The sequence below is a fragment of the Portunus trituberculatus genome, chromosome 17, assembly GCF_017591435.1.
Source record: "Portunus trituberculatus isolate SZX2019 chromosome 17, ASM1759143v1, whole genome shotgun sequence".
Classification (NCBI taxonomy): Eukaryota; Metazoa; Arthropoda; class Malacostraca; order Decapoda; family Portunidae; genus Portunus; species Portunus trituberculatus.
The window spans coordinates 6,017,501-6,034,059 of NC_059271.1; the positions used below are offsets into that span (position 1 = coordinate 6,017,501).

Below are 16,559 nucleotides of genomic sequence, written 5' to 3' on the forward strand. Positions count from 1 at the left end.
ATGCATATAGCAGGGCTGTGGGACTTGGATGTTTGGAGACTTTACATTTAAAATTATGTTACAGTCTATCCTCTGGCTGGTAAAGTGGTAGTGTGCTGGCCTGGCATTGCTATGGTCGGCAGATTGAGTCTCGCTCTGGCTCCTGAGTTTAAATTGGTTACTGGGAAGTTACTGCTGTGGTTGGAACACCACAGTGGGGAGTTAGGTTTGCCTGGTTGATGTTTTGAGGAGCACCAGATGTGGTTGATACTGGAACTGAAACCACAAACTTTAAAGTTAACTTTTAATGGAAGCATTACCACCATTTAAACAGAATGAAAATAAAAAGGATGAAAGTGAGCAGACAGATCACAGAATAGTTGAGGTGAAGTGAGAATATTGCGACAGTAGTAACAACAGCAACAGCAGCAACAGAGGGAATCAATGCTTGCTGGCAATGCCCACATGGCTTGTGAAATCCAACAGGAACTCAAGGACTTTTTACAAACATACAAGGAAAAAGCCAATCTTAAATTTAATTTTCTAAAGTATGAACTTACAGAAACAATTTTAGGAGAAAAAGGAAGAAAGAATTCAGGAGTTATGCACACAACAAGGGAAGAAGAAAGATAAAAAAAAAAGTGGCAAGAATACCATATAATTCCATCATAAGAACACTAAACATGCAAGTCAGTTGAAACAAAGTGACTAGAAGGGAAGATAGTAAAGCTGCAGCCACAGGAGTACCCAGAGTCATTAGGCATGCAAGCAGTAAAGCAGTGTGTTTAGGGAGCTGACACTGTGAGTAAAGCAGGGAGGCGTGGCAGACATATGAGTAATGGAAGAATTTATTTTGAAAGACACAAGCCACAGTAGCAAAGAAGAAGTGTGTATTGTAAGATTATCTGAAATAGGGAACCCCAATACTGCACTGTTGGATGCTTTGAACCCTGCAGGCTTTCTTGTAGCTCTGAGGATTACTATTGGTGGATTTGCTTAGATATTCACCATTTTCCTTACTTGTTACTTTCTCTTGCTTCATTCTTATCCCCATCCTCCAGATACTGACCCTAATTTATGTATTATTTATATTATGCATGTGAAATCAAACTGGGAAAAGGAGATAAAGGAAAGATCTCTTAAAAAATGTAATGTAATTTATTGTTCTCCAGTTAAGAACTATTAAATAAAATGTCAAAGATTTTAATTTGCTCATAAGAAGCGAAAGTATTTCTCAAGCTTTCACAAAACTGATCCACATTCAAAATGAAATGCATCAATATACCAGTTTACACCTAAAATGTACACTCTCCATCCTTCAAAATATTAATTAGCATATATTATTTTCTTTGTCCACCTTGTACTACAGACATCTGGCTAAACCTAATGACCAGCACACTGCTAGACGAGCACTTACCGGAAGCACACCGCCACTGCCACCGAAAAAAAAAAAAAAAAAAAAAGGTCACCCCTATACTTCTTACCAGGAGCTTGTTGTTGGTGGTATGTTTGGTTATATGATGCTTCTTGCTACTCTACAACACACATCCCTCAACTGCATTATACATTACATTCCAGCAAGATATGTTCCACTGATGAGCTATAGGTGCTGTCCTGGACCAGAAAGACAAATAACGGAGTGACATCAAGATTTTCAATGATGGTTCACAATTGCCAGCACTCGTACTTCCCACAGCAGCAAGTGAATCTTTCCAGTGAGGGCTGATAGTGAGGGATGACCTCTATCACTTGACTGCTGATGTAAATGGTCAACAACACCTTTGAAACAAGTCAAATAATATTTTAATCATCACCTTTAGGTAATAGTAAGTGCAGGTTCCTTGGGTAACAAAAAGTTAGAAAGGGACAGGGATTTTTTGCTCCTAGCTTGTCTCTCCAACATGAAAATTGGAGAATCACGAATCCTATCCCTTCAAGAGTAATACAATGAGACACTACTCTGGTCCTGGAACCTGTGACTTGCTAAATATGAAGTGGGAAAAAAAAAAAAATAATAATAATAAATAAAAAAAAATAAAAGAATAAAAAAATGCCACTCTACATTAAGTCCACCAACTGCTGCAGTCACTAAGAGAGTGGCACTACACCCAACTCTCCATCCACAATACAATTGGTCAGTTGGTACAAAATGTAAAAACTTTCCTAGCAATGTTTCCACAAGTGCTCATGATGCCTAAATTCTCAATAACTGTACAATAGGCTGCAAACTTTTAACAATGGAAATTTACAAATTGCTGAATTCACAAATAACCCACCCAACTTTTAAAATAATTACTGTTGACTGTATTACATATACATGATTATCTTACCTTAAATACCATTTGTATAATGTGGTTCTGAGTTGTACTGAACTTCAGTAATTAACTCAAGTTTCTGCTCAGGCAGGACTAGGTGCACGCCTGCACAAGTCAACTGCAACCTTCAAGACGAGTCTCTGACGCTCTACCAAGGCATCATACCCTCACAATTCTGTGAAATTACAGCTTTATTTAACACCTCTGCTTCTCAGAAATGTTTCTAAATAAGCAACTGATTTTACTGGAAAAAGTCGCTACATTTCATAAATGGTATGCAAGCGGGTCCTTTACAGAAAACTCTTGAAGCAGTCAGTCATCCTGTTCCTCTGCCAATCCTTCAAATTGGACTAGATGAAATCTCTCCATAACAGATAAAGCCTCACAGATGAAATATACAATTGGCAGCCTTCACATGGTGTAGATATAAGAAAAGCTCCCAAAAGCCCCAAGCTTCAGAACCTGGATAAGCAACAAACATCCTAACAAGACTTAATGTACATATCATGGAATTATTTCCTTAGGTAAGTTTACATTTATGTACCACCTTGATCACACATATCTCGCCTGGTGCTTCAAAAATTATGAAGAAAACATACTTCCTACAATAAACATATCAATTAGTATGGTACATTTAATTCTAGCAGAGCAAATGTCACGTTCATTTTACCATTTGTGGTCATTGTTTTCTGAAATCCATCTTAAAGAAAGCAAGAGACTTCTGTTCACAATTCAGTCACAATTCTGGACACAGCCACTTGTCTGTGTTTGCCTCACATGTCCATGAGCATCGTGCTCTGCAAGGCTCACTCACTCTCCCTCACATGTGGACAATGAACAAGATGATATCAAAGAGGCAGGAAACATATGAGCCAAAATAATCAGTGAGGTCATATCAAGAGTTCTGTGACCAGCATATGTTTGCTAAGCACTTTTTTTATTATCAAAAATATAAATAAATATAATTCTGTTACCAACATACACCAGTAGTCTTCACGCATCAGTTTCTGGCAGGTGTTGGTTTCCTCCAGCCTACTGCACTCTGCAGCCCTCTCTGCCAGCCAACATGACTCCCTTTCAAGGGCCTTCACCAGGACACAGGATCCTCAACTTAGGAAGCCCACTGAGTCCGACTGTTTGCCAACTTTTCTTTCGGACTCCACTAAAATATAGTATTTCTATGTACACTTAACAGCTTCCACTTATTATAGTATGGACACTTAACATATTTCAAGCTAAACAGAAAACAAAACTGTCAGCAACATATTACTAATGAGATTATCTACAGCCAATATCCAATTCCCTGAAAATAATTGGAGGCTTTCAGAAGTGCATCAGCCTCCTGTTATCACAAAAGAAAGAGGAAGGGAATCACTGAGAGGAATCTAATGTTGATTTCTGACTTCTGATTATCCTGAGTCACTATGATTTTGGTAATACCAAGTAAAATGTACTACATGTCAAAGTCTTTACCAACAACACAATACAGTGATGACATTCCTATGTGGCTCATTCATTCACTGAAGTTTCAATTTCATAGACATTGAAATGTCTCAACCATGACTAACCCTATAACATTTCACCAAAACACTCTACTGAACTTTCAAAATGCCTGCAGTCTTGAGCAACCTTCCTTGCTTGACTCAGTACAGTGTTCCTACAGCTCAGTTTCCCGCATTAGAGAGCGTTAGCGGTGCGAGGCAGAGCTGTGCAGTCCACAACCCACAATGACTCCAGGGAGGACTCTGATCATTGCCATCACCATGTGCTGAGCAGTTTCACTTTTAATCAACTTTTAGGCTTGCACAATGCAATACATAAATTATAGAAAATACATACAGTGCATATTTCTAACAAAACAATCACTGAAGGAAAGATCAAAAGATACTTTTCTTTCACCATGGGAAACAAAGCATAACAAGATTTGCATTACAAAATGGCTTAAATATACTTAGATGATGACAAAAGATACAACCAAATGCTGTCCAGTGGCAGTACCATAACTGACGAGGTTCATTTAAGGTGCTTAACTAAAACTGGTGCAGAATTATTAATACAAAAGGGGTAAAAAAAGAGGGGGGGGGGGGTCCTTTCTTTCCCAAAAGATTCCTACTTTTTTTTCACCTCAAGCCACACATGGTTCATGCCACTGGTATGCTTTCTAAGAATCAACAGGAAGACCATTGTGACCATCTGCATCCAATCTTAGCTTTTCATTTCTAGGTTCCTGTACTTCCCTAAAACATTGCCATACAAGACTTGCCATCTGTCCTTAATCCCTTGTGAGATTTGATACACTGACTGAAGTATAAGAGGAGTGAAAATGAGATATATTGGAAAAATGTTTTCATATAAATGGATTAAAACTGGAGAACAAGAAGAGCAGTATAGCAATAGAAAGCAGCATAAAAGGGGGATATAGGTAGGGTTGATATGATGAACTGGCATTTTGCCTGGCCAAGAAGCACTAGCTAGAGAAGGTATACAGACTGAGTTTTATGTGTGAGAGGTTCTGGAACAGCATAAATGTGGTCTAGCTGATGGTTAAGGTGAAGGAAGCAAAGGTGTGTAGCATTGATGCCAGACAAAGTGAAATACACCTAACCCTCCGTCATCGCGCGAAATTGGTGCCTAAAAAACCACGTGATAGAGGAAAACGCAATAATGGAAGTGAAGGATAAATAGGAAATAAATAAATTGGTGCCTCAACCCAAAAATTTTCCTAAAAAAACAGCTCTGAACAACAGAATATCACGTGCGAGACTAAGGGGTGGTGGTGATGGTGGCGGTGGTGGTGGTGAGCAGTGACCAGAACCAATCATCTCCCTTATTCAAATCACGTGACGTGAATACACAGTGATGATTGGCTGCTGGCTCCTCCTTCTCCTCATGATCACCATCTTTCTCCCCCTCCACCTCTTCCTCTTCCTCCTCCTCCTCTCCCATCTAAACATTCATCGATGTGTGGTTGGGATATGGGTAGTACTACTATTTCTACTACTACTACTACTACAACGGGCGTGTGATAATGACTTTCCAGATGCGCTAAAACAGAATTTTGCAGATTTTCATAAGTGCGCGATAATGCCTAAACGTGATAACGGAAGGGCGCGATAACGGAAGGTTAGGTGTACATAAATAAGCAACAGTCAAAGGGTATAGCCAGTGTAGGAATAAAACTCTATGTATGAAAAGATTAGGGCTGGAATACTTGAGAGAGAGAGAGAGAGAGAGAGAGAGAGAGAGAGAGAGAGAGAGAGAGAGAGAGAGAGAGAGAGAGAGAGAGAGAGAGAGAGAGAGAGAGAGAGAGAGAGAGAGAGAGAGAGAGCGCAAAATGTTGAAATGCATGGACAGAAGCATGTAAAAATGTTCTACTTTGACTTTTCTTTGGGGAAAGCTTAAGAACAGGATTCAGAATAGACAGCTAATATATGCACAAGGTCACAACACTTGGACAGCTGTGACAACAGCTGGCACAAATCGCTGCCAGCCATCAGCCATTGCCACTCTCAGTGAACTAGAATCTTTATGCCACTTATTGGGTATTTCCAATAATTTATATAAAAAAAGAATAAAATACAAACCCTCACACTTAAGGAGAAGATACATGTCAGGCTATTGGCAATTATCACCAAGACTTAACATTCCTGTTAGTACTTTAACCTACTGGACGAAGGAAAATATTTTCCATATGACTGTAGCATTTTAAGTGCTATGGCTATGCTAAACTACCTGATGCCTAAGATGATGCTGGGTTATCAAGATGTTACATGATGCATATATTATGAGAATGGCAGCACACACACACACACACACACACACACACACACACACACACACACACACACACACTAAACATTACTAGAAGTGATATATTGACAAAATGTTGAATGATGCTTGAAGGAGAGAGAAAAAAAATCAAGCATTATAATAATATGAATCTTTGAAAATGCAAATATGAATGACAAACATTAACAGAAAAAAATGTGAAACTTCAGTATAAAACAGCTAACATTTTCAGGCTCAATAAAGAATTGGCATCAGTTCTTGTCATTAAGCTCACTATAAAACAAACACCAACATACAAAAGTGTCAGAGACTTGTCTACAAGCAGATTTAAAAAATGAAGAAAAGCTTTTTGTTCCTCAAGTGAAGTGACAGACACAAGGGTGCACCCAGGAAACAGAAGAAAGGTGTGGCTTACTCACTACACCTTTCTTCATTCCCAACTGACCAGGATTGTCTAAGTTCAAGCCAAACTTTATTTGAGGAAAATATAGAGATGATAAAAAATTCACAGCCTCATTCTTTTCTTTCTCTATTTTTTACACTGAAGCACAAAAGGCTTATAATAACAAAAGATCATGACAAAACACTTCAGAATAATGATTTCCAATTAACTTGTTAAAGACTTTAAAGATATGGATACCAATCCCAGTGCAGTGTCTGAAACTGTTCAGCAAACCTCAACACTGTATGGGGTAAAATCTATATATATAAAAAAAAAAAAAAAAAAAAAAAAAATAATAATAATAATAATAATAATAATAAATAAATAAATAAATAAAATAAAATAAAATAAATATATATATATATATATATATATATATATATATATATATATATATATATATATATATATATATATATATTTCTTATACATGAAACACACAAACACACACACACACACACCACACAACACACACACCACACAACACACACACACACACTTCTCACAGCACTGTCAGCCATTGTGTCTTCAATATACATCCAACTTGCATATTCACTCTTATTCTCAGATGGATGAGCAAAGTTGTAACAAATGGAAAGCTTGGAGCACAAAAGTACTAGGCATGATATGTTCTTCCACAAAGGTAGAGGACGGAGGCTCCTGCTTCTGCCATGGAGTGATGTGAACTTCTGGTAGTGTGTAGATGTAGAATTGAGAATATATTGTAGGGTTCAAACTGCAAATACAAACTTTTCAGCAATGTCACACATAACAGATCCTTTATTATTTTTTTTTATGCCATTTTTTCATTGGATCATGTGAAATTTATATTTTTGATGCATTTGGTAATAATCCTACACTGTATACTTTTTGATACAATGATATTTTCATGATGTCTCATATGACATACTCTCTTGATGCACTCTTCTTGACATCCTCAACTATGCTTCTCTCATAATTCCTCTCACACTCCACATTTCATACCACAGAACATACAGTAAACAACTACAAACAAAACACTAAATAACTTCTCACACACGAGCCCTGTCCCTCCCTAACCAACCCATCATGTCCCATCTCAACTCAACCCAACATAACCTCCCCATACTATAAAATAAGACATGTGCAAACACACGCACACACACAAACAATTGCATGTGAGAATGTGAGAACAAGCACCCAGTAACGACCTCAACGTAATGCACAAAGAGTTACACATTGATACATTGCACATCTCTGGAAGCAACAAGAGGCCTGGACATGAAACAGCAACATATATGCTGCAGCAGCACATGGCCACCACGCCTGCCATCATCCGGGGAACTGAGGCATGCTGACAGTGCTGCAGACACAACACTCTCACTTGGGACATGATGATGGGTGAGCAGGGTGCTGTTGGCTGGCTGGCTGGCTGGTGGGCGTGGGTGGTGGTGTGGAGGGACCGGTGGTGTCCTGGGCTGTAATTCCTGACAAGTTTTTGTATTTTGCTTAGTTACATTTTTGACATGACGAGGCGCCGTGTCCAGCAAAGCGTCATGGTGGGGGTGGGTGTGCTGGAGCGACGCTGATACAAAAATACAAAATAAGAAAAAGAAACAAAGAAAAATGATATCCCACTACTTCCATTACAATCATTTGATCCCTCTCTCCCTCTCTCTCTCACACACATGCATACCAACACGCAAACACTCTAACTGGCATGATACGTATAATTTCCTTTGCTACAACTTGAACACTACACTGGAGCTATCATCTTCAACTATGATTGGCACCATATGAATTCACTTAGGCGCCCGGGCCCGGTCATGTCAGGGTGGTGAGGTGCAGCTGAGACAGGCGCTTTGACACCTCGTCGAAACTTGGCCGCTTCTCAGGGTCCAGATCCCACGCCTGAAATAGTACACATGCTGTTGTCATCACTGTTGAGATGGGATACTTGGAGATTCTTTTTACAGGCTCCTGCATTTTCACTTATTCTTTTATCTATTTGTGTTGTTGGTTTTTTGTTATTGCCTTTCTTTGTCTACAATGTTGTGAGGTAATGGCGTTTCTTATGGTTTCTTAGCTTACCAGATGTCATAACTATACATCAGCATACTGTGTGTATATATATATATATATATATATATATATATATATATATATATATATATATATATATATATATATATATATATATATATATATATATATATATATATATATATATATATGGATATATAAAAATCCACTTAATATTGTATAACTTTCAAACTGTAATGCCTCTGTAAATAATCAATGTTTTTTTTGTTTTCTTGAATTTGTTTCCTTTTTAACTCAAAATCATATTATACTTTTATTGCCATATTATTACATCCAGAGAGGCATAACAAAAGTTGAATTCTTCAGCAATATGCATTTCAAGTGATAACACTCTCCTGTAAACATTATATCGTGATAAAACAAAATAAAGAAATCCCAACAAAATGATACTAAAAGTAAAACAAACTTCATACCAATTTCAGAAATAACCATTATAAAAATCATGAAAAAATCAAGAACTCCACAATTATTCCAACTTAATGTTATAATGAATGAGATCAAGAGTGGAAATCAAAACAAAGTAGAATAAAAGAATAGAACACAAACTGTAATACTAAGACATATAAAATTATATTCAAGAAGACAGATTGTCAGCATGAAAAGTTTATTTCTGACAACACTGTCTCCACTTTTCTGGGCTGCACACTCTTTTCTGTTACATGAACAGCCAGCAGCTTCTTGTGCTTGCTGTGGCAATGTAAGAACACCAGTAAAAACACATAGTTGGTGCAGTAAAACAGGAATAATTCTAAAGAATGGAACGTAAAGTATTAATAAACATGTCTATTGGCCTTCCACACTTTGTGCTTTGTCACAACTACTCCCTTCAAAGGGATGTCAGCCTGATACACAGATAATATATTTTTTTAACACTTAAACTCTTAAATTTTTTTGACAAGTCTTTTACAACAAGAAAAGAAATTCAAGAGCAACTAACAAAGAAAGCATATGAGAAGATCTGGTAATGTACTCTTTGTCTCAAACTCCTTGTTCTTTATTGTCTTGGTGTTAATGATGGTTGTCAAGATGTTTCATGAGGGATGTCATCAACTAATGACAGGAACACCCACCCTCCACTCACCTCCTTCATGAGCTGGTACACTTCAGCAGGACAGCAGTCTGGGGCCTCCATGCGGTAGCCTTTCTCAACGTGCTTCATCACATCTGCTAGAGGCTGCAAAATAAAGAGGTAATTATTACAATAGAACAAAGGAGTTGGAATGGTTGAAAAGTAATGAATGATAACTCATTACCTGGCCCTCAACTGGTATCACATCCTCTTCATTACAGATGTAGCTGATAGTACAGTAGTGCACAGTAACTCATTAGTTATGACAACTAAAACTTTAGCAGAAGACAGATACATGGAAAGCTGCTCTGTTAATTTCCACAAGGAAGAGTGCTTGGAATGAAATGTTTAGCAGACAGTGTCCAGACAGGCATGTTAATTATTCACAGCAGGCCGTGTCATGGGCAATGTTTAGCAGCTCACAACAATCATTCATACTCACAATGCGTGGATAAGGAACTCTGCCAAATGAGTAGATCTCCCACAGAAGAATTCCAAAGGACCACATGTCAGATTTATTGGAAAATTTCTGTAAAGATTAAAAATGTTTTCAATAGTAATTTCAGACTTTAATAAAACTTGATAAAATACATATGATCATCAGAGACTCAGAGTACACAACTCTTAAAATCTTTCCTCAAAAAAGGTTGTGAAAGACTTGGTTTGTCTAAATGTAAGGCCATTATCAAAATCCTACTCTTCTACTTTTTTTCATTTTGCTCTTGGCCAGTTCCCCACTTCCATGGAAAAAAAAAAAAAAAAAAAAAAAAAAACTTTTCTAACATCAGTGCACCTTTAAGGAGTATTATTAAATCTATTGAAACTATCTCAAACCTAACTTTTTCTTTTCTCACTCGAAATTTGGAGCCCTCTTAAGCAACAAGATGCTTCATAAACTTCCACAAGGCATGTACAAATGAATATGTGAATCAGTGGATGCAAGAACCAGGATATCAAAGAGAGGAAAGACTGAACACCAAGAAACTCACACTGTGCCTCAGAGCTTCTGGAGCTGTCCACTTGATGGGAAACTTTCCACCATCCAGCTTGATCTCCATTCCATGGGCCAGTCCAAAGTCACACACCTTGGCCACATTCTCCTCGCTGATCAGCACATTTCGGGCTGCCAGGTCTCGATGCACCACCTTCTGTGACTCGAGGTATTTCATGCCATTACAGGTGTCACTGTGGGAAAGACAAGAAGAGTTATAAAGGTATCTAAGTGTAAATTTGAGGAAGAGCTAGTAAGAGAGAACATACATAGATACATAAAAATTAGCAATAGACAAAAATGTTAGTAGCTTAAGAGATAATGAAAAGATGATGAAAGAAGATAGGGATAAAGATGAGAGCCCAGAGATGGGGATAAGTGTGACTAATTAGTGCATGCAGATAGTTATTCTTAAGAACTTCCTTGACAGTGATGGCAGATAAGAATATTTTATTTACGTATACTATTTCATCTATGCATGTTCTGGTCTTTTTACCTCGGTCGCCTCCTGGTCACCCAGCCAGTCTTCCCCATTACGGAGCGAGCTCAGAGCTCATAGACCGATCTTCGGGTAGGACTGAGACCACATCACTCTTACTCTCCCTAACACTCTATTTTTATACTTTGCAAAAGGTTACCTTCTGCCTACAGTAAAGGAAATAATCAAAGAAAGAAAACAAAAAGATAGGAGAGAGAAGAGAAAGAGGAACAGAAATAAGATGTAGATAAAAAGTACCTCTTTGATGCATCACTCACCAGGCAAAATTGATCTGGTCCCGCTTGGTGACATGCAGTCTGCCTCTGGAGCGCAGGTAGTCCACCAGGGAGCCTTTGCTCATGTACTCTGTCACCAGCAGGATGCAGTTGTCATCAAACACAAGGCCAAGCAGACTCACTAAATTTTTATCTTTTAAACTCCTGAAAAGTGAGATTGTAGGATAAAGTAGTATGCTTCTAACATTTTTTGTGGCAGTAGTGAAGGCAAAATTTCAATTTCATTCATTCAATTAATTATTATTTTTTTTTCAATCAAGAGAATGAGAACAGTGACCCTTGAGAAGCAAGATTTGTTCAGTTTCTGTATCCGTCAGGGCAGGTGAGAGGTGAGGCAACAGGTCATCAACACTCACGTCATGAGGCAAGCTTCGTCCAACAGTCCTTGCGCTGCCTTGCTGCTGTCCTTGAGTCTCTTCACAGCCACCTTGTTGCCCTTCCACTCCCCAAGCACTACATCTCCAAACTCACCCTTGCCTATGCTGGTAGAGTCAAGCATCTGCAAAACCACACGACACATCATATAGAGACCAAGGAAACAGAATTAGGCATATGAAGCTACAGGTAAGAATTTGATATTACTTACTAGCAAAAATGCAAGTTTCAATACGATACAATCCTGCTTCTCTATTTCGGTATGACAAATAAGAGAAAATAAGACACTATGGAAATCAATCCCCTTATGAAAAGTCTCTAAAAGAAAACAACAGGAGGAAGATTCTAAAGTGCTACATCAGACCAAGGCAGGTCACCTCACCTGCAGGTCTGCCTTGTTGATGATCCAGCCAGCATCCTCAAATGCCTTGACGGGCTCTATCTCATACTCGCGGTTGCCCTGCTTGGGGACAGATCGCTTCAGCTGAGTGCAGAGACCATCGGCATCCTGCTGGTAGTGCTGCCGAGACACACAATTTGTTAAGATGCTGATCAAGACACGAAGAACAAGCCACACAATGCTACAGTAGGTGAGCAAGGTATAAGCCTCAACACACACACGAGTCACAAAGTCTGGATGGAAGAGCAGCAAAATAAAGCACCTCAGTAACAAACACAGTCATCTTCTGTTGATATTGAATGTTGATGTAATTACAATATGAACTATACCACAACAATGATTTTTTCAGTATGGTCCTGCATTTTCAAATATGTATTGTAACTTAATTACAAGCTTTTGTGAAATGGTGGTGGTAGTTGTCAGAAGCTTTCCTTTTTATCTGTATGGTTTTTCATTGTGTATGTGGCACTCACTCACTCAATTAATAAAATAGTTTCACCCCAAACAGTGTTAGGTTGTAGTTTTATGCTGCAGTTGCAACAGACTCTGTAATTACTAATGATACTGGTGACCAAGGAATCAATCCTGCCTCTTCATAAATCACAGTTTCCTGTCCTGTTTTACATGCTGCACTATATATATCAGTATGTACTTATTTTGTCTTTTATCATTTAAATTATGATTTGATATGCAGAGTGATTCTGCAATGGGTGGAGCCAATTTCATCACTGTGTGGTTACTCTCTCATCTGCCCCTCTTGATAATGAGTGAGATGTAGGACACTGCCAGCTGTCACTTTCGCATAGAAACTAATTGTTTTTTTTTTTTTCTTTTTATTGAATGATTATTAGAAAAGAGTTTGATAAAGGGTAAGAACATACCTTTGCTTGTGTATGATAAAGAGAATCAAGAAAGGTGAAGATTGGCACATGATTATTTGGTGGTTCAGGTTTTATGGAAACACTCATATTTCTTTTTAATGAGTGTAGAGACAGGAATCAGTGTCAACTCATTCACCTTCACCAGTTTTCTGTTACTAGTGTGGCTGTATCACCTCAATGTGTTCTGTGCTGTGGCCTTGTTACATCCTCACCAGAGTGACATGCTGGATAGTCATGACTCCTGTGATGAGTAGCACAGGCACACTGACACTACCTCATCTACCACAGCCTTCACATCACTGGTGAGGTTATGACAACTAATCAATGTAAAATCCTAATATACTAATGTAGAATACAAATAAGTCATAAGTTCACTTTTTGTTTGGTGTAATGCAATACTGTATGCTATCACTACAGTAATGATAATGGGGAAAAATATCTATTATTCCTAACACTGTGTGGACCATTGCAGCCACCACTCACCTCCACCAGCTTAGTCAGTTTCTCAAAGTACTCCTCTTCATCTATGGTGAGCTTGTGGTCCTTGTAGATTACTCTATAGTGCTCCACCTACACAGGACAGAGGAGAAAAGTAAGAGATGAGAGTCTATGAACACCCACCCCACTCCAATTGTTTTCACTTTCACTGTGGTTACCTCAATTCTTTTTCACATAATGGGTGTAAGCTGCAATGTCACTCTGTAGAGCTACTGGATGATGACAATAACATTAATTCAAGAAGTTCATCAACAACAGCTACATAATATAAAAACACATAACATAATTTCTTCCCTCCTTCAATATCTAATTTACCAATTCAACTTACTTTCCTTATAAATACACACACACACACACACACACACACACACACACACACAATGCTGCCTCCTTTTCTCCTCCTTTCCCAGTGTTATAACGCAGACAGGCAGACAGCTCACCTTTCCCTCGAAGCACACACATAGTGTATAGTCGCCAGGGAAGTTAGTGGACTCCCGCACCAGGAAGAGGCCGTCCTCAGGGGGATTCAGCAGCGTCTCAGCCTCGTCTCGACTTATCTTCCCATGGAACCACCTAGGAAAGGAGTGCACTCCATTTACACCTGGCACTTCTACTGGCATAGTGCTAATGGATACACTTGCTTAACTGTTTTTAACTAAATACAATATTCCATAGCGAAAAGAAAATGTCAAGGAAGTTTCTGATGTATTGTGGCTCTTCTCTTAAAGGAATTCAATGTATAGCATAATGCAAGGAATCTTTGGGAATAAAAGTTTCTAATTATGGAACATAGATTTTTACACAATGAGCCATGAAAAGATTCTACATTGACTCTGTTAGGCAGTGAAGTACTTAATGTTTGGGAGAAACATGCAAAACCATGAATGATTCTTTCTCTTTCTCTATACAATGCTGAGGAGACACTCACGCCCTGGTGTTCAGCTTCACCTCCTTCTTGGGCTCCTGCCTCACATAGGAGGTTGGAATCATACCCTCATCAGCTTCCCTGTTGCGTGCCTTTACCCAGTTGGGGTCATTGGTGGAGTGCACGATGGTCAATCTCTCCATCTTGGCAAAGGGCAGATCTTCGGTTGAGGTCCCTGAGAAGGGGTACAGCGCCACCACCGCTGTACCAGGGGCCCACGTATCCTGCAACACCATCACCAAGACCATCACTATCCACTCCTTTATGAAGCAACACCACCAAGAGGTATGCCAGTACACATGCTACGTCACTGCTGTGCTGCCGTAATCACACCAGTGGAAGAAGATGGAGCATGGTATCTCTCTCTCTCTCTCTCTCTCTCTCTCTCTCTCTCTCTCTCTCTCTCTCTCTCTCTCTCTCTCTCTCTTTTCCTCTCACTCTCTCTCTTTCTGTCTTTATTGCCACAATTTATGTTGTAATCTGTGAAAAATTAATGTTAGAAGAAATGTATACTTTCTCTCTGTCCAATATAATTAAGGGTGAATGTGATCTGTGAGACAGTTTTAGTTGAGGCCCACAAGTTTAGGTGAGCCAGTGAAGTTCATGGTAATGCTGTGGGTTTTCTCAAAAGAACTCCACCACCTCAGGGAATAAAACTGTGTATGAAAATCTGTATCAAGTGATGGTGGTGGTGGTGGTTTGTGTATGTGTACTTGTATGTTGTGTGGTTTTGATCTATAAACAAGTATAGAATCTACTAACATGTGTACATATGCATACTCACATACACAATCATGCATCTCTCTTTTATACCGTAGCAATATATGGACCTTAAGTGTGGAAAAACCCTCCATATCAACAAAACAGAATAGTGTCAATGTAAAATGTGTGATAAAAGATAATGACATGAATGGTAAGATTATCAACAAAAATAATATAATGAAACATGATAATATTGCATGATGATGAAATTGTGCAATATAACTACCATGAAAAGAGTACCTGAAATGCATCAGTCAAACACAATGGTGGAGGATCATGACTTTACACCTCCATAATTGAACCAGACAACCCTTCCATCCATCCTAGGCATGTACAAGGACACATACACACACACAACCAATGTGCCAAGTATAGAGACACTTGCTTTCCTCCTCAAAGCAGTACAGAAGGAAGAAGACATCGTGCAGTGTGTGTGTGTGTGTGTGTGTGTGTGTGTGTGTGTGTGTGTGTGTGTGTGTGTGTGTGTGTGTGTGTGTAATTCACCTCGGTCGTCTGCTGGTCACCCAACCAGTCTTCCCCATTACGAAGCGAGCTCAGAGCTCATAGACCGATCTTCGGGTAGGACTGAGACCACAACACATTCCACACACCAGGAAAGCGAGACCACAACCCCTCGAGTTACATCCCGTACCTATTTACTGCTAGGTGAACAGGGGCCACACATTAAGAGGCTTGCCCATTTGCCTCACCGCTTACCGGGACTCGAACCCGGCCCTCTCGACAGAGCCGAGTGCTAACCACTACACTACACAGTGTGTGTGTGTGTGTGTGTGTGTGTGTGTGTGTGTGTGTGTGTGTGTGTGTAGTTCACCCAGCCAGCCTTCCCCATTGTGGAGTGAGCTCAGTCTATTTACCTAGTTGTATTGTACAGGGTTCGAGTGAGGCTCATAGTATTCTGTCTCAATATCTCCACTTATCTAATTTTTCTTTAGGTGTGCGTGTGTGTGCTTGTGTGTGCATGTGTGTGTGTGTGTGTGTGTGAACAAGTGATGGTCAGGAGTGCAGCGATAAGCTGATGGCATTGCAGTCGTTACAAGGTGCAGCACACACAGCCATTCATCATGTAAGTCCTCCTCAAGGTAAATTACCCAAGAACATTCCACTCACAAGATTTGCAGTTCCTTCCTAAAAAACAGTTTCCAGAAATCATATGTTAGCTAAAGTTGGGAGAATTTTTTGTCTTGTACAGTAATTTCATCACAGTCATGAGTGAGAACAAGGATCGTAGTATTCTGAAACAGCTCTGTTCTCCCCCT

General features: G+C 39.1%; 1 protein-coding gene across 3 annotated transcripts in view; it reads right to left on the reverse strand.

Annotated features, from left to right (window-relative positions):
• Positions 1-7,275: 7,275 nt before the first annotated feature.
• The window catches only part of LOC123505148 (tyrosine-protein kinase CSK-like), an 84,596-nt gene continuing 75,312 nt past the window's right edge, over positions 7,276-16,559 (reverse strand). For all 3 annotated transcript variants that reach the window (XM_045256262.1, XM_045256263.1, XM_045256264.1), the window contains 10 exons: positions 14,524-14,744; positions 14,036-14,168; positions 13,581-13,667; positions 12,199-12,336; positions 11,798-11,940; positions 11,424-11,585; positions 10,666-10,861; positions 10,119-10,205; positions 9,689-9,781; positions 7,276-8,415 (listed from right to left, as the gene is read on the reverse strand). In XM_045256262.1, coding sequence (XP_045112197.1) covers positions 8,329-8,415; positions 9,689-9,781; positions 10,119-10,205; positions 10,666-10,861; positions 11,424-11,585; positions 11,798-11,940; positions 12,199-12,336; positions 13,581-13,667; positions 14,036-14,168; positions 14,524-14,744 — 1,347 coding nt within the window. In that variant the 3' untranslated portion in view covers positions 7,276-8,328. The remainder of the gene's footprint in view (positions 8,416-9,688; positions 9,782-10,118; positions 10,206-10,665; positions 10,862-11,423; positions 11,586-11,797; positions 11,941-12,198; positions 12,337-13,580; positions 13,668-14,035; positions 14,169-14,523; positions 14,745-16,559) is intronic.